General features: G+C 28.3%; 2 protein-coding genes across 6 annotated transcripts in view; one reads left to right on the top strand and one right to left on the bottom strand.

The window, feature by feature from the left end:
- Positions 1–2,149: 2,149 nt before the first annotated feature.
- LOC132951629 (putative uncharacterized protein DDB_G0282499) overlaps positions 2,150–18,885 on the bottom strand; it is a 42,623-nt gene continuing 25,887 nt past the window's right edge. For 2 of the 5 annotated variants that reach the window (XM_061023445.1, XM_061023447.1), the window contains 10 exons: positions 17,693–18,762; positions 17,350–17,610; positions 17,122–17,283; positions 16,194–16,511; positions 11,648–11,737; positions 11,498–11,582; positions 4,801–5,105; positions 3,884–4,001; positions 3,646–3,815; positions 3,466–3,570 (listed from right to left, as the gene is read on the bottom strand). In XM_061023445.1, the coding sequence (XP_060879428.1) occupies positions 3,466–3,570; positions 3,646–3,815; positions 3,884–4,001; positions 4,801–5,105; positions 11,498–11,582; positions 11,648–11,737; positions 16,194–16,511; positions 17,122–17,283; positions 17,350–17,610; positions 17,693–18,762 (2,684 nt within the window). Of the gene's footprint in view, positions 3,415–3,465; positions 3,571–3,645; positions 3,816–3,883; positions 4,002–4,800; positions 5,106–11,497; positions 11,583–11,647; positions 11,738–16,193; positions 16,512–17,121; positions 17,284–17,349; positions 17,611–17,692; positions 18,763–18,885 lie in introns of those variants that run through there. The other 3 variants (XM_061023446.1, XM_061023449.1, XM_061023448.1) reach the window with 3 other exon arrangements.
- Positions 11,907–14,901, top strand: LOC132951630 (piggyBac transposable element-derived protein 4-like). Its single transcript, XM_061023450.1, has 2 exons — positions 11,907–14,105; positions 14,175–14,901. Exons 1-2 carry the CDS (start codon positions 12,484–12,486, stop codon positions 14,188–14,190), a joined length of 1,638 nt encoding a protein of 545 aa, XP_060879433.1. The 5' UTR covers positions 11,907–12,483; the 3' UTR covers positions 14,191–14,901.

Here is an 18,885-nt window from a genome sequence, read left to right as displayed (position 1 = left end):
GCCTACGTACGTAGGTACCATAGCCTCGATAGGTAATCTAATGATTAAACGCGTACGAATGTAGGTAGGATATTTGTTAGGTAGGCAATTAATATAGATGATGGTCACGACTCACGGGCTCAAAACTCTTTCTAAAGAATTACAATATTTTTTAAGATTGCTTTTTGTTAATTCAACACTCCGATTGACTACTATTGATCACATACAAGTTATTTTAAACCCAATATAATATTTATATATTTGTATATTACATGTTATTTTGACAATAAGTGGAATTAGAATAATCTATAATTAGTGTACCTAATGGTAAAACAATAATTATAGATGTTGAATGAACTCCACAATAATTAACAATTTTTACCTTTGAAAGAACTTATTTTGACTATACGTTAATGTGGTATCAACGCCAAGCTTCTAGTAAGTTAAAATCTACACGCCATCTTAGTTATTTTAACACCAATTCGTGCAAAATTAAATACATTTTTCTATCTGTGTAACTACAGTAATATACAACCATTACGGAAGTCATTTTATACATTGATTTATAATATATTGATGAAAGTATGGTGCATGGAATTCAATAGGTACAGTAAATTCAGTTTATTTTTTTTATCAGAATCTCATTAAGAGAAATGAAAATTGTACATATAAATGTAATTTATCTATGACTAAATTATTTTTTAAATTAAAATAAATCTTTTTTTTTATTATGATGTATTTCTACACTGTAAAAAATGTTGTTAAATTTTAAATAACGTCACCATGTAAATTTACCCATGATTTGTAAGTTAATTCATTTTGCATATAAAAGTTGGTAAATTTATCACAAGTATTGAAGTACATAATATTCACGCTCATTTCTGTGTAAATTTCGATTGAAAGTGTTATGTAAATATACAGGGGTTATCAAAATAAATTCATTCTGAGTGTAAAATATTAGTAAATTTGTTACAACTACATAATATGTAAATGATGTTTGCATACATTTTTGTGTAAATTTCAACTAGAAGTGCCATTAAATATACACAGGTAATAACTAATAAATGTAAATTATTTATACGTAAAAACATTAGTAAATTTATCATAACTATATATGAGTAAATAATGTTTACAGACTTCTATGTAAATTTTAACTTCTGAAATACAGTGAAACCTCACCTAACAAAATCTCTAAATAGCGGACACCTCCAAATAGTGGACAAAATGACAGCACTCTAGTGTCCGATATTTAGAGGTTTTACTGTATATGCTACATAATACATAATATACAGGCTTGATTATATGCGTCGGAGGGTTCGATTTTTTTCGCGAATTTCGCATATTCGACGTCCGAGGGAGGCTGAGCACGTCGTCCGCTATCCGACGCGGTCGGACGTCGAGAGCTCTTTCTGAAATCGCCGGGACGGCAAAACGGTTTAAGAGTCATAGATTTGACTTCAGTCCTCAATTCGATAGGTAGGTAGGTAGGTAGGTAGGTAAGGCGGCAGTACGGATGACCGCTGATGGAGGATCGATGCTGCCGCCGGAGTTTCTTTTTTATTTTTCGTTTTTCTTTTGTTATTTACCATTTGTTATCGTATAAATTTCAACTCCAATATGTACTTACAAGTCAAATAGGTTGGTTAATTTCAACCAATATTAATTGTTAAATTTACAAAATAGTATGGATAAATTTCAACTTTAGAAGAATGTAAATTTACAAGTTGTATGTCGTAAATTTACACACATGGTGTTATTAATGTGTTGCCACACATTTTGAGTAAATTTACACAGAACATTTTTCACAGTGTACTTGATTCCATATTTTAACATCTCTCCTTCACATAACTAAATTTAGTTAGTATGGTCCTACATTGTCAATATTAACTGTAAGGCAAGCAATAATTGATGTTCCAAGTTTATTTTAAACAAGGTTTGACCGTATAAACAAATTTATTACTGATAAAAAGTTATAACCTATATAAATAATAAAAAAAATAATCATTGAATACCATTTAACATCAAAAATATTTACAATATGGATATCAAAGGAAAATCGGTCTCTGCCTTCAAAATTATTTTTTTTTCATTTATTTTCAGTTGTTATATAAAAATAATATTATCACTCATACTAGTTGTAGATAGATACCACATATTATACCATAGGTATGTACAGATTGAAGAATTTTCAAAATAAAAATAAAAAAAAATGAATAAAATAAAGGACCAACCATTTTTCATTTCTTCCTCACAAAATTACAATCTAGATGAAATTTGATAGCAGAAACACCCAATTTTTCTACTAGAAAGTGTGTCAGACACAGTAATAAAAAAACACACATCATCGTAAAATCAATACATTCATTACTACGCTCTGAATGTAAAATCAGATACATGTTTCTTTAGTAATGGTTTTTGTTTTTGTATTAATTAATATTAATATTCCTATATGGCCATATTAGTGACATGAGTTTACTGTGAGCTTTTAGGTATGTACAGAAAAAATAAAAGAAAAACTTAATAATAATTTAATTTTATACTAAATACATTTCAAATTACATCATTGGCATAAAATAATATGAAAATTTATTTTGTTGAGAAAAAAAACAACAGTGTATAATTAAAAAAACATAAACTAATTGATAAGAATAAAAATATGTCTGTGTTTTAACCAATCGTATAAACAAATAGCTACATTTTATGAAATAAAAAACTTTCATTATAAAAAATGTGTACATGTTTTTGAACCAGTCAAACATTATGAACAAAATGGTCTGTAATAAATAATATATTTATCAACTGTTCTATAGAATTTCACACACAGAATGTTTAATTTGTTTGAGATAAAAAAAAATGGGTGTTCCTTTAATAGCCATAAACTATCATTAATTAATAACAATATATTATACTAAAATACTATTTCAGAAACACCCAATAACTTGTTTATTAAATTATTATTTTTTAATCCAAATTAAACTGCCATAAAACTGTTGATAAAATTATTATATATATAAAATATTTCTAAAATATGCATGGTTATTTATTATTTTTTTACATAGTTAATATTTAAAAAATATTTAAATTGGCTTAAATTAAAATAATAATAGTTACATATCAAAACATATTACTACAATTTGTATTTACTGTGTATCTTCAAATAAAAATTTAAATAAATCAATTATAATAGCGGAAGTCATATTATATTTTTTTAAATTTATTTTATATACAAAAAATAATAGAGTTTTAAAGAAAAATTAACACACTATGAATGGATCACAAAAATAAAAAAATAATAATCATTTTTAAAGCTTAAATAATTATTAAGTTATTTAGCACGGAAATAAGCCAAATACCTAATAACCTCATGATGTAAGAAACATTATGGTAGGAGATTAACTTCTTAATGTCAAACATTTAAAATCATTCATAATATACCTAAGAAAAAATATACCAGAATATTAATATTTAACTTGCTAATGTCTAATATTAAATTGATTTCAAATACATACTTTTCGGTGAACTAAATGGCCCAACACGAGTGTAAACATCAACAGCTCTTACTAAAAAATGATATTTTTGACCATTTGAAAACTATAAAAATAAATTTAAATTAAAAATATAAGATTGAATCCTCAAAAAACAAAAAAATCATTTAAATATATTTACATGAGTAAGTGAGCAAGCCATTGGTAGAGGAAGAGCATTTACATTACCAATTTTCTTCCATAGGTCAATGTTAGGTGGTTGATCAGGGGTCTCTTGATAAGCAAATATCTGATAACTTATTACTTCTGCAATTGTTTTATCAACATCCATAGTCCAGGAGAGCACTAATGCTATGAAATAAAAGTAGAAAATATAAGAAATCTATGAGTTTGGTAATATTGTTATTTAATATTACTACCTTGGGGAGTATTTTGCACTACTGCTGATTTGGAAATGGTCAAATTAGGTGCGGGAGGTAATCTTTTCCATGTAGGAAGATTCTTTTGATTTGGAATTCCGGGTACTGGAGAAGGATGCTGGAAGTTCAAAAAAATATGTTATTATTAGGGCCCGGATTTAAATGCATTTAAAACCATACAAATATGCTCTAAAAAATAGCCAAAAATGCATTTTACCACAAAAATGACCTTTAAAATGCCATATATATTTTTTTATACAAATTGTAATTTATAAATGATATATAATATATAATTGTTATTTATTAATTTATTATTTTATTAAAAAAAACTGAAAATTTGAAATATTGACTGCTATGGTGTTGACACGCATATGTTTTGGCTGTTTTTGGGGAAATATTATTCATTCTAAACATACCAAAATATATATTAAAATGTATGTAAAATTAACATTTTAAGTAGGTAAGCCTATTGTACTAACTACATTTTGAGCATTGCATTAAAAAAAACTGAATCAAAAAAAATTGACAATGTGTATGGAAAAACCCGATAAACCTTCTTAAATATTAAAAAAATAATTTATCTTTAGATAATATTTTGAATAGGCTAAATTTTATATCTATATTGAACAAATATACAAAAACCAACAAAATGACCCAATAATGCTAAAAATGCTCTAAAAATGAAAAAATGTCGAAATATGCAAAAAAAATGCAAAATAAAATGTGTAGCTTTCAAACCCTCGTTAGACCTTGTTACATCAAACAAACTATGTACTTAGAAAGCATTGTGTATGATCAACCAAAAAAATATGCACTTTGCATTGAAATCCGGGCCCTAGTTATACATGTATAATATAAATTTAGATTATTTTTTTCTTTTTATAGTATAAATAAAAATAATAACAGAATTGCCATACTTCTAAAAGTGGTATCGCAGGAGGTGGTGGTTTTCTTGTCGATTGAGATCCTGTATGATGTATTGTATGTAATGATATTGGTAAGGCAATACCAGGCATTGATGCAGATATACGAGATGCTGGTATTTGGCATGTTGTATAACTTGGAGTTAGTGTTTTTAATGATGCAGAAAGTTGAGACACTGTTATTTTGCGTGGTGTATAAGAGGCTGTTGACATTGGTTGTAATGTTCCAGATACTGGAACACAATGTCCAGTATAAGTAACGGTACAAGGCTGAACTAGTACAGGATCAACACGTGACACTAAAATAACATTATTAATTATTTAATATTCTGGTACAGCACACAATGTATTAAAATAGTTGTCTTGTAATCTAAGACATCTAGTATCTAGCCCTATTTATTCAGAATAATAACTAATAAAATTAATAAATTCCACTGGTATAGTTAATACAACAGTAGTCACTCGATAATTCGAAATTCAGGGGACCGAGTTAAAAATTCGATTTATAGAGGTTTTCGATTTACCGAGTGTTCGAATTATCGAGGGAAAAAAAATTAATTCAAATTAAAGAGAGGTGGAAAATTGTACATTAATGTATGTATGTATTACGTTTATTTTTACATTTACTTATTATAAATATTATTACAATGTATATTTTAAAACTATTAATAGATATTTATTTATTATACATACATATTATTATATTTTACATTTATTTTAAATATTATTACCTACATTTTAAAGAAATCTGTTATTTTTTTTTTGTGAAAAATTGTTGGTCACAATCTGGTCCATAGCGTTGTCTAACTTACTGATAGCATTGAAAATTGTATCGCATCTTTTTTCGTCCATTTCAGATTGCTCAAAAAATTTACGTAATCCTGACATAAAAAATTTTGCTTCTTTTAACGATATGACAGGAGCCTCCGCCTCCGCCTCCTCTTCCTCGTCATCATTGTCAGAATTGTGCTGATTGGCTAAAGTAGATTGAATAATTTCCTCGTCAGTAAAAGTACCAGCAGTTGCGACATTATCGTCAAAGTGAACAAATTCTTCAAATGATACAGGAACTTCTAGTCTGTTCCATGTGCTTTCAACTTCCTCACATTGAACAGGAATACCTTCACCAATTGTCTGTCCGTCCTTAATAAAACCACAAGTTCTGAAGCAATTCGCGATGGTTTGTGCACTAACATTTTCCCATGCTTTGTGTACCATTTCCATAGCAGTGAGTATAGAAATTTTACACGGAACTTCACCAATGCACGCCAACACTTCTTGAACAATTTCCTTCCGATACATCGTTTTAAAATTTTTTATTATTCCCTGGTCTAGATGTTGGAGAGTTGATGTAGTGTTGGGAGGTAAAAAATGAATTTTTATATTTTTACTATTTTTACCACCATGACATTTTTCGTTTTTAAATGTCAAAGTGCGATCTGGTAAACATTTGTAAAAAAGTCCGGTCTCATCGGCATTAAAAATATCCCTAGCATCATAATCAACCAATAGATGGATTAACTCATTTTTCCAATCTTGTGAAATGCACGGGTCAACACTTGCACTCTCTCCACATACTTTTTTGAAAGTTAAATCATGACGTTTTTTAAATTTTTCTAACCAACCCTCACTAGCTTGAAAATTTGTGATACCTAAGTATACGGGACCCATATTGCGACTGACTACGTTTGTTCAATTTCAATAACGGTTTACCCATAACAGAGGTTTATTTTGGAATAGATTAGGTAGGTAAGATACGATAACATTAAACTACGATAATATTTAACTATCATAATCCTTATATGTACATATGAACTATATGTACATAGAAATTCGAATTATGGAGATTCGTGACAAAAAAATTTGAATTGTAGAGTGTGCCTCACCGACAGACATTTCGAATTATCGAGGGGACCGGAATACATGTATTTTTTCTAATTATAGAGGTTTTCTCAGGGGACTTAGCGTTTAGTTCGATTTATGGAGTTTTTCGAATTATCGAGTGACTAGTGTAAATCCACTGTGATATTCAAAATTAAGTTGTCTAATAACAATATTTTAATTTTTAATAACATTGGTATTTTATCAACAGAATTTAAATACCAAAAAAAAATGTTGGAATGAACCCAGTACTAAGGTTAGGTGTAATGAGGTGTATGTCTATTGTATAATATAATAAAGAAAACCAACAAGGATTCCCCCCGCAGATGGGATATACAATATACTCAAAGACCATATCATTGATAGTTTCTTATATTTGCAAGAACAAGAATTTGTATCTAGTTAACTGTTCTATAATGATTTTCTGGGTACTATAAATGGATTCAAGGATCACCACAGAGGATACAAAGAACAAGTACTTGTACTTACAGCCTTAATAGTATTAGAATTGTAAAAGAGACTTAAAATAAGTGCAGCATATAACACCGCCTGGATTCACAGTCTTATGAATTAATTACTAGTCATTCCATACAAAAAATTAATAACAATCATAGATAAGATGATCATAAACCACTGTATTGTCAAGTATTTCTGTGCAAAAAGGAAGCAACTGGTACACACTCAAGAATGGACTCACCATAAGAATCAGTTCTAGACCCCATTCTATTTAACTAGTATAATATACACAATTTTATAAAATAAAGGGTTTGGGTTTCGATTGATTGCAATTCCATGCCAGAGCAGGGTTCTAGATCAGTGTTTCTCAACCTGGGGGTCGCCAACTTATTATTTAGGGTCGCGCAATCGAATGATTGAAATCAATGTGAAAATTAAAAGCTCAAATAATAAAAATAAAATCAATAAAATATTATTATATTACATACCTATTAAGAGTATAGATTATTTATATTAAAATGGAAAACACACTATTATCATTTTTAAAGCGATATTACTCTATGACGTCTATTAAAGAATCTATAATAAACGTCGAATATAGATATATTGTTTTTCACATTTTTATACACTTTATCTTTATTTGACTTTATTTATTATTATAAAATATTTCTAATATGAGTAAACAGTCGCAAATGAACACGTAACTGAAAACGAAAGTAGAAATATTTTTGAGAGACAAAAAATCACCACTTAGTAAATATTTCGAAAATAATGTGTGGTTAGTCAAACTTGCATATCTTTCCGATATATTTTTAATTCTTAATGAATTAAATTTAAGTATGCAAGGTCCACATACTAATCTTTTTATATCGTACAACAAAATTGACGCATTCCTAAAAAAAATAGGACTATGGACAAATCGAGTAAAAACCTACACATTTGATGTTTCCAAATTTTTTTAACATTACTCAGGAAAATATATTGACAAAAAATGAAATTAATGAAATGAGTATTATCATCGAAGAACACTTAGGTAGATTAAGAGAAAAAATGTCCAAATATTTCGACCCCACAAGACATTCGTAAAAATTGTAATTGGGTAATAAATCCATTCGTACAATCTGATCAAAATATACTATCATTAACAAATGAAGAAAAGTTGATTGAATTAAGTGCAGATGTGGGCTTACACGAGATTTTCAGAAGCAACAAAAATATAGGTCGATTTTGGATAAAGGTTCAAAATCAATATCCTAGTTTGGCTGAAGAAGCATTAAAATTATTTATTCCATTTTCTACTACATATTTGTGTGAAAATGGTTTTTCCACATTAACAACAATAAAAAATAAAACTAGAAACTGTCTGGAAATTTCATCGGCTATGAGAATTAGCTTGACGAAGTCAATTAAACCAAGAATTGACGAAATAATATCACATGAACAGCAACAACCAAGCCATTAAAAATCTTAATTTAAAAATATATTTATATAATAAAATGAAATATTTAATGTACGTTTTTTTTAATTTTAAATAAATATAATATTATAATATGTATCTTTTATATTTCTCGTGTACAGTACTTGTAGTAACTATAGACTCTAGAATCTAGAGTCTAGATTATTTATAATGATAATCTAAGCGAGTATGTACAAAATATATATGTAGGGATCGCTAATAAATTTAAATTTAAAAAAGGGGTCGCCACAGTAAAAAGGTTGAGAAACACTGTTCTAGATGATGCTAACAGATGACTCGAATACAATATATTAATACTTCTATAAACAGCATTTAAAGCCAAATCCTGCAAATCCTCATTGGAGGTATGTAAATTTCATCTGAGCAATAGATAGGCATGCAAAATTAAAAGTATTACCTATTTAAAGGAGTACAAATTAAACACAACTTCACACCTAAGTATCTAGGAAAAACATTGGACACCACTCTTACATTTAAGAGCAAATACCTTATGTAAGGAAGGAATTAAGTCATTAAGATCACAAATTAATCTGATGCAGAAGTTGGCCAGAAAAGGGGATGATGCTTCAACGGTGTAAAATTTAACAGTAAAATTTACTACATTGTAATGACTATATATGTTAACAAACATATTACCAAACACACAAAATATGAAGGAAATAAAAACTAATCACAAAAATACACAGGACATGAGGGGTCAGTATTATTTATTTATTAAGTATTAAACGGGCAAAGCCCTGTTACAATAGACAACAACATTACAATCATTATGATAATGTATAACAAAATAGGAATATAAAATTAATGATAATAATAATAATAATAATAATAGTATTAATAGTATTAATCATAGACATATAAGTAAATATGTCTATGGAAATTGGTAAAAATAATAAACAATGTACAATAATTATTGAAATAAACATAGCGTTTTTAAGTGTTAAGAATTAAATAATTACAATACAATTTGAATGAGTCTAAATTTGGTTAGCTGAACACATCAATTTTAAATTTATTAACAATTTGCATTAATCTATTGCAGGGAGTGTTATTTGCAAAGTTAGTAACTTGTATGCTTAAACAAAAAGAGTTTGTCGATCAAGTGTTAAAAAAGTGAGAGTATAATAAAAGGTTAAACGGCTTAAAAAATCTGGACAGTCTACATTACCAAATAAAAGCTTATACAGGAAACATAAGTCAAGACTTATACGTCTGTGTTCCAACGTCTGGAGATTTAATAAAGATAGGAATGGATTGTAAGATGTGTGAGGTTCTCTAGGTATGGAGCATTTAAATGAGATGTAGCGTAAAAATTGTTTATGGACAACATTCAAGGATGTACGTAATCATATTCAGATTGATATCAAGAACTCATTCATAGGCATCTTTTTAAGAAATTATGAGAATAATGTTTCAGATCGGTATGATGAATGGACAAACTTTTCTATAGTAAACAAAAATTTAGTGATGGATCCCAAATAGGAATGGAATTGCCCAGGCTGTAGTCTGTACAAAATCAACTACAGACTGGCCATAGTCGTTATGGATACATAATGCATAAATGGGGACTGAAAGATAGTTGAGCGTATGATTGTAGCAACAAATGACAAACCATAAATTATATTAAAATAGATTGCCGGGAGAAGGAAAGTGGTAACCTGCTTGTGCCCTGCATATGCTATTGTACACGCTGAAGTCCTAACTAACAGAAGCAATCACAATAGCATAACAAATAACACCACATAGCCACTGATGGATGCTCAACATACCAAGTACATAATTACAAAAACGTAAGCTTACTTAATGGAATGTCAGGCAGGAAAGTAGTCAGGGAATTGAAGGAATTTATGCAATAATACTAGAGGCAGTGGAATGGATCAAGGGTTTAAACGTGTGTTTATAAACCTATTTATAAATTTGCATTACCATTATTACTATGTGCTGATACATATACATATTAATATATATTTTATAACCATTAATAATTTATATCATTATTTATACTACTGGAATAATGTTAATTTGTTTTAATTCATATGAATAAAAAAATATACAACTATAATAATTAATGGTATTTTACCACGCAATATTTTAAACCAAGAAATAATAAAGAAGAGGCTTCAAAAACTATATTACTGAGTACAAACGTTTTTTGTAAAAGATATAAATGGGTGTTATAAAATTAAGGTAGATATTAAATGAAATTTGTATCTTATAAAAATGTAAATTGATATTATGTACAAAAATCAAAAAGTAGTCCTTATAATTGGTACTTTTTTCAAAGTTTAAGATATACCTAACAAAACAAAATATACAAGAACAGATAGAGCTGAATGACAGTGAAGTAACTATTATGACTAAGATTTTATAATCGGTTTGACATATAATCCGAACATAATCGGTTGTTGATTCAACAACATTATTAATTATTTTATTTTATTTTATTTTAAGGTCGGTAGTAAAATATTTATATTTAGGTAAAACTGGTTTAAAAAATCATGATTAAAATAAAATACAAATTGTCTTAAATATTTCTGGTAATTTAATCAGATAAATATTATTATGATTCACTTTTATTGCAGCTAAATTATTACTGTCAACAATTGATCTGGAATATGGAAGAATATAGAAAATAAAAATATTCATAAAGAAATTATTTTTAGCACTTTTAACTGATTATACCCAACAAATGAAAACTTTATTATCACCACATGTTATAATCTCTGACCATAACCGTTCTAAGTATTGCTCAGTTTGTATCCTATGACATATGTGACACTTTATAAAAATAATTCCAATAATCTAATAAATTGAAACACCGAGATATCTATAATATACAATAAATATTTAAAATTCAGTTAAAATTTAAAAACTTACCTTCGATTAAAATTGGTTTAAGATTTTTGGATTTTGGACTTGTATTTATGGTATCTTTATAAACAATTGTTCGTTGAGGAGAGCGCTACAATAAATAATAATTATAATAATCAAAGAAAAGAAAAAATTATACATTTTTTATTAACTTACTGAAGCTGTTCCTGTTATAAAACTTGAGGAAGATGATGATGGATTCTTAGATAACTCTAAATAAGTAATAGTTTTCCCCGAATTGCCGCTCTGAAACAATAATCAACTAAATGTTTATACCAACTAAAAAATCACCAAACATGTTGTGTATAAATATATAAATTATAACAAATATTACAACTCATAAGTAGAGCGCAAATTTTAATGCAATTGCATATTTTTAGGGTTAATGTCAGTAATCTTTACAAATTCTAATAGTTTGCAGCTAATGGCAATTATTTTGTTGCATATTACTACATATTTAAAGGTTTTATTATTTCAGCATATTGACTTAAAAACCAATTTTTATCCGGGCTACGAATCCTCCTTTACAGCTAATGGGTATATCTTCATGAGACACCCTGTTTAACACGTTGACTGCCACAAGCCCGCCGGCGACCCAAGTCGTATCAGCGCGTGTCAGGCCATACTATTTTTACATCGTATGTCGTAAATGTTTACATTTATAAAAATAGATCTAGTTGTTGGATTTTAATAAAATTGATATTTTTAGAAACAGTTAATTGTAGATAATATCATGAAAAAAAGAAAAGTCTTGGGTCGCCGGCTGGCAAGTGGCCTGCTAAAAAAGTAATATTTCGTACAAGCCACTTGGGTCGCCCGCTGTCTCGTGCAAGATAATAATAATATTTATTTATTACACATTTGTCAATACGTCAATTATCTTTTAGTATTCACGTTGAACAAGAAGTGTGAACATCTCGTGGTTATCAAGTTCTGAATTGTATTATTATTTTTACTTTATTTTACGTAAAAATTGTTAATATAATATTATAATGGATGAACGCATGATTAATAATGCATTAGATGATGCTGACATTTTTTCTAGTGACAGTTTTGACGATAGTGATAGTGATCCAATATATTGTGTTGAAAGTGAAAATAATAGTGATTCTCAAGAGTCGTCAGATGATGAGATTGGTGATAATCAAATTGAGGATCTAATTTTATCAACACCTAACAATAGCCAATCAAATTGGAAAACTGTAACAGGTGCGAATCAAAAAATGTTTAACTTTATGGGAAATTCGGGGCCATTAGTCATTTTAGACGAGGATATGGGACCTATGGATTATTTTAAATTATTTTGTACCGACGAAATAATTGAGTTAATGGTCATTGAAACAAATAGAAACGCTCAACAATTTTTAAATACTCAACAAATTACACGTGGTAGTAGATTTTCATTTTGGCAATCAATAAACCAAAATGATATGGAAAAATTTATGGGACTTTTGATGTGGATGGGACTCGTAAAAATGACTTCGATAGCTGATTATTGGAGCAAAGCTGAACGTTATAAAAATGGTGTTGCACCAAAAACAATGAGTCGGAATAAGTTTGAACTCATTCTTAGGTTTTGGCATTTTGAGGACAATGAGACTGCTGACAAAGCCGATCGCTTATACAAAGTAAGAAAATTACTTAATATGGCAAACGAATTAGTAAAAAATATACAGAAACCTGGAGAAATAATTGCAGTGGATGAATCTATGATACCTTTTCGAGGAAGACTGAAATTTCGGCAGTATATCCCAAATAAAACACATAAATATGGCGTAAAATTTTTCAAAGTATGTGGGACTAATGGTTACACGTATAAAATTATTATATACGAAGGAAAACAATCTAAACCCGGAGAAGCGTTGAGTGAAACAATAGTAACTTCTTTGTGTGAAAATTATCTGAACGAAGGGCGTACTATTGTCACTGATAATTTTTATACGTCTGTTCCACTAGCGGAAACACTTTTAAGGCAAAACACTCATTTGGTTGGAACTCTTAGAAAAAATAGACGTTTTTTACCAAAAACAGTGATAGAAAAAAAATTGAAAAAAGGGGAAATTGTCGGTCTGGAAAACGATTCTGGTATAGTAGTATCTAAATTTAAAGATAAACGCGACATTCACTTACTTTCAACGCGACATCAATTAAATATGACAAACACTGGTAAGAAAAATAGGAATCATGAAGATATATTTAAACCAGACAGCATATTATTCTATAATGCTGGAAAAGCAGGCATAGATTTATCGGATCAGTTAGCGTCGTACTGCACTCCTATGAGAAAGAGTGTTCGGTGGTATCACAAGGTAGCAACAGAGATAATTTTAAATACATTTGTTGTAAATTCTCAAATTATGTATAATGAACAACATTTTCGAAACAAACTCACCATACATAAATTTCGTGAAGTGCTTGTAGATAAACTCCTTGAATTAAAACCTACATCTTTACGTGTTTCAAATTCTGAACAACCTCTTGAAAATAGATTTCAAAGACGACAAATAATAAAACATAAACTCGAGGAGACAGAAGAAAAATGTTCAAGAAACAGAAAAAAAAGAAAAAGGTGTACTGAATGCTATACAAAATTTTCGAAAGAACTAGGATACAAGTGAGTTTAAATTAATTTTTTTTAAATTAATATGAATTTTTGATTTTTAATTTATTATTTCTTGGGAAGCTTTGAACAAGGCTAAGAAAGTAACAACCTTTTGCAGTCTTTGCCCATCAAAACCATCGGTTTGCATACAATGTTTTCAAGACCATTTAAAAAAACAGAATGTATGAATACAATTTTGTTACTTTTTTGTATATATTTTTATTTTTAAGTAATTTAAAGTGAATTTTTTTTTATCAATTTCTCTAGGGTACCTCTTTATTTTTTAAAATTTTAATTTTAACGTTTTATACTACTATTTACTATGCATTTATATATTCAAATATTACATTTTTTTGTATAAAATATAAATGTATTAAAGTTGACGGATTTTATTGTTTTTTTTTTTTAAAAATGATCAAAATCGTCTTGTCTACGCCATGGTCCAATCTAAATATTGTTCTCTCCAAGCCATAAAGAATTAGATACATTTAATGTTGATGTTAAATTTGGCAGCCGGCGACCCAAGTGGCGTCACATTAATAATAGGATTTAGGTCGCCGGCGACCCAAATAGCTTCACAATCAAAGACATCACTTGGGTCGCCGGCGGGCTTGTGGCAGTCAACGTGTTAAGGACATTTTTAATTTTTAAGTCACTATAGATAAGTTTAGTCTTGATTCTAAACATGCCTTGAATAATTAACTAAAAATTAATCTACATTAAATTCACACCTCTAGAACAAGTCTCCCATAACTCAATATTCATCAATTTTAAGTTATATTTTTGAATAGTAAAAAAATAATGCAAGACCGCCACATATCATTTTTAATTTAATCGCTAAAAATATGATACAGTATTGAATTATATTATAATTTTTAGCTTATTTTCAAAGCAAGAGAGCCATATATATTTTATGGCAGTATACGCATTTTAATTTATTTAATTAATCACCGAAGTCAAAATTCAAGACTGCCTTATTTCGATTTGTGTTCTTGAACTAAATAAAAACAAATTATTGTGTGATATGTTGATTGAAAAATGCAATATTTAGGGTTGTGGTGGTATTGCATTTTATAATTTGTGATATAGCAGCCACAATAGAAAATTCAATCAGTCATCAAATAAATTTCTGTATGCAATACAGCCACATCTCAAAATAAGGCAGGTCTTGCGTTTGCTTAAAAAGTTGTAATAGGCCACAAGTCTAACTTTTTGGGTTTAAGAGAGTATTTCATAATATTTTAAAAAAGTCATATTGTAAAGCATGTTTGAAAGTATTTAAGTTTTTTGTTTCAAACGCATAAGTATATACATAGCTATAGGTATAACTCTTTAATATCTCTTAGATTCAAACTTCAAATCGCTTTTTCTCAAAACTATATATTTTAAGGAGGCTGGAGCGTGATTCATTTTCGGTCGAATACATAGCTCACAACTTCAATCACTACGTCCAATATAATGTTTTGATATTAATTTTGAAAGCAGATTTGAATTTGTCACTAAATTATCTATGCGTTGACAATTTCATTTTTCTGATTTTTATTTTTATTTACTTAGAAATTTACTAACAAAAAGAGTAAAAATATATCATATTCATAATAAAAATTTAAATACATTGATATAGAACATGAAGAATGAACAATAGTTAAAGCATAGTAAATTTAGAGAATTCAAATCTGCTTTCAAAATTTAAATCGGAACATCCTATAGAGCATAGTGGTTGAAGTCACTGGCAGTATTTTTTGTAAAAAAATGTTTATAATTTTATAAAGTAATAGTGGTGACACGTGCATGCACACAAGTAAAATGACAGACGTACATATCTGGTCACTATGATTCCCCTATACAACGTGATCAGTACTACGAATTACACACACTAATGTTCATTTACTTTCAACACATTCACAAGACCCAGATTAACTGAAATATAAAATGCCTAGTTTGTACTCCTTAGAATGGATTATGCTCCAGCTCCCTTAAGTTGTGACAGTCTTGTTCTATAGGTGCTAGAGACTTATTCTAGAAATTGTATAGTTGTCAATCATATTTTTTATTTTAAAATAATATATTTAATTATTTAATATTAAATTAGTTACGTACCATCAATGTCCCTGCTGGTAAAAGCGACGGTGAAATTCGGCGAGGAATTTTGATAGGTGAAATTGAATCCTCCAAATTGATTATATTTGATTCTTCAATTACATCATCATTTCCTGTTAGATCTATAGTAGTAGGAGTAATGCCAATGTTGATATGATTCAAAGACTTTGTAGCAGTAACAGTCTTTGGAGATGCAGTAACTTTTTTTGGAGATGCAGTAACTTTTTTGGGAGAAGCAGTAACATTTGTTGGAGATGCAGTGACATTTTTTGGAGATACTGCTAGCGTTTTTGATGTAGCAACTAAGGGAGGCATTAGCTATATAAAAAAAAAAATAAGAATATATTATGTAAGAATAAAAATATTTAAGTGAGCTCAGACGCTCAAATTTCTAGCTGTCTTCTTCTTATTCAATGTTTTTTTTTTTTAGAGAAACCACACAGAAAAATTAGAAAAAGTCAAATCACCATCAGACCAGATTTCTGAAGTTATAAAGATACCATAAGAAGTATACATCATACTATAATCATACTTCTTCTTAAAATAGAGTTCGGAGAAATTTATAATAAAAATAAAACAATATCTTGTTTTTTAAAAAAAAAATTATCAATATAAAATCTTCGATAAAATAAATATATTGTGTTAAGATAATTATCAAGAAATGAGTATTTGTATCAAATAACTAAATTAATTATTTCTTAAAATACTTCTTTCAACAAATTACAATAGGTAATATCATTGATTATAAATACTGTAGATCACTCAATGGCTCGTATTTACATGGCGCAAAAAAATGACAAAAAAATGGATGTGACAGCGCTTCATAACAGCCATATCCATTTTTCATCACTTTTTGGCGTCGCGTAAATACGGACCAGTGAGCGATTTCTATATTGTTTATATTCAATGGTAATATGTACTATATTACCTTTTTTGTAGTTGTATTTGTAATTTTTGAAGTTGATGAACTAGCAGATTCTACTGTTTCAAATTCTAATTCAACAACATCATCCTCATCTTCAACAATAATACTTACTGGAACAGGTTTTGGCAAAGGAATCGCTTGTTTTGGTAACTTCATACTAAATTCCTACAAATAATTCAACATACTTCAATATTTTTTGTACCCATTATTTTTATCACATGATTGATTTACCTTTCTTGGACATAATACTGCTTGCAAACCAACAGTCCTTGTAACTAGATGTGGTCTAGCATATTCATTGCTTTTTAACTCTTGTTTATGCACATTTACAATAGTTTTCATTTCTTTATATTGTCTATCTAGTGAAGAATATTTTGACCGCCAGATTTTTTCTCTTTCCTTCAACAAATGAAGTTCTGAACGGTCTTTACCCAAGTGTAACCTTTGTGTCATCATTTCAATAATTTTCTGTGTACACATGCTGTCAAATTGCTAAATAATAGTAATAACACAATTTTAATATATAATTAATATAATATATAATGAAAATTAAAAACAATAAAAATCTTCTTACGTCATAAGTCAATTCTTTACTACTAAACAATTTTAATAACTGTGGAAAACTCTCTTTGGTTATCTGCTTTACTCCACTTATAATACTACTGATATCTTCAGGCAAATCAGTTAAATCATATGATGAATAGTCAGAACTATTGTCAGAATCTATAACTTCAAAATCTTGATCAATACCATTGGAACAAACATCGACCTTTTTACTATTATTTGTATTACTATTACATGGACTCTCTATAGATTTAGTTTCATCAGTATTTTTTGTCAAATGTTGTATTTTATTTTTAAATTCTAGCAAAGGTTCTGCATCATTTTTTTTACTATTTACAATGTTTTCAGTTGTATATATCTTGATATTTGAAAGGTTTGAATTACTCTCTCTTACAGTTGAATCATTAACTGCTGTAGATATATTTTCTGTTACCTGAATATCATTAACAACAGCAACATTTTCGTGATCTGAATTTTCAGTGATAGCTAAATTGTCTGATGATGATAATTTATTTAAACATGAAATACCATTGCTAGTAAGTATATCGTTCTTAGTTAATACATTTTTACCATTTTTTATAGTATCCTTACTGTTTCCAATAAATTCACAACTATCATTAAAATTATTCTTAACATTATTTAAAATATTAAGTAATATATCACTTGGATATTTTTTTCTATCCTTACTGATATCTTTACTTAAAGTATTTCTATCCGGATAGTCCTCCTTACAATCTTTATTATCAATTCCATTGTTACCATTATGGTTTATCTTATTAAAGGATGAAGTTGTTTCATTGTTAAGATTATGATTAGTCTTATTGGAAACATTAGATTCATCATCACTTATTGGATTTTCTAGAGAATCAGAAACTTTTTGTATCAATAGTTCAATATGATTTTTTCCACTATCATCTTTGTTAGTAACTTCCAGTTCATCTTCATTAATTTCTGTAAGTCTAAATTTTTTTTTTTTATCACCTTCTACTGCATCTGGCAAAGGTCGCTTTAAACCATTTGTTAACACATTTGTTGATGTAGAAGGTGTTGGTTCATTAGGAACATCATCAAGAAGTTCAACTGAAAAAAAAATAAAAATTGTATTCAATGAATCAATATTAGATCAAATTGAAAAATTGTTTATTTGTCATTTAATTTTTTTATTTATTGATAAGTAATAAAAATACTATCTTTAGTTCAATA

Source organism: Metopolophium dirhodum, chromosome 9 (assembly GCF_019925205.1).
Source record: "Metopolophium dirhodum isolate CAU chromosome 9, ASM1992520v1, whole genome shotgun sequence".
NCBI lineage: Eukaryota > Metazoa > Arthropoda > Insecta > Hemiptera > Aphididae > Metopolophium > Metopolophium dirhodum.
The sequence above is the reverse complement of the archived record's forward strand: the minus strand, read 5'-3'. Positions and strand labels throughout refer to the sequence as shown.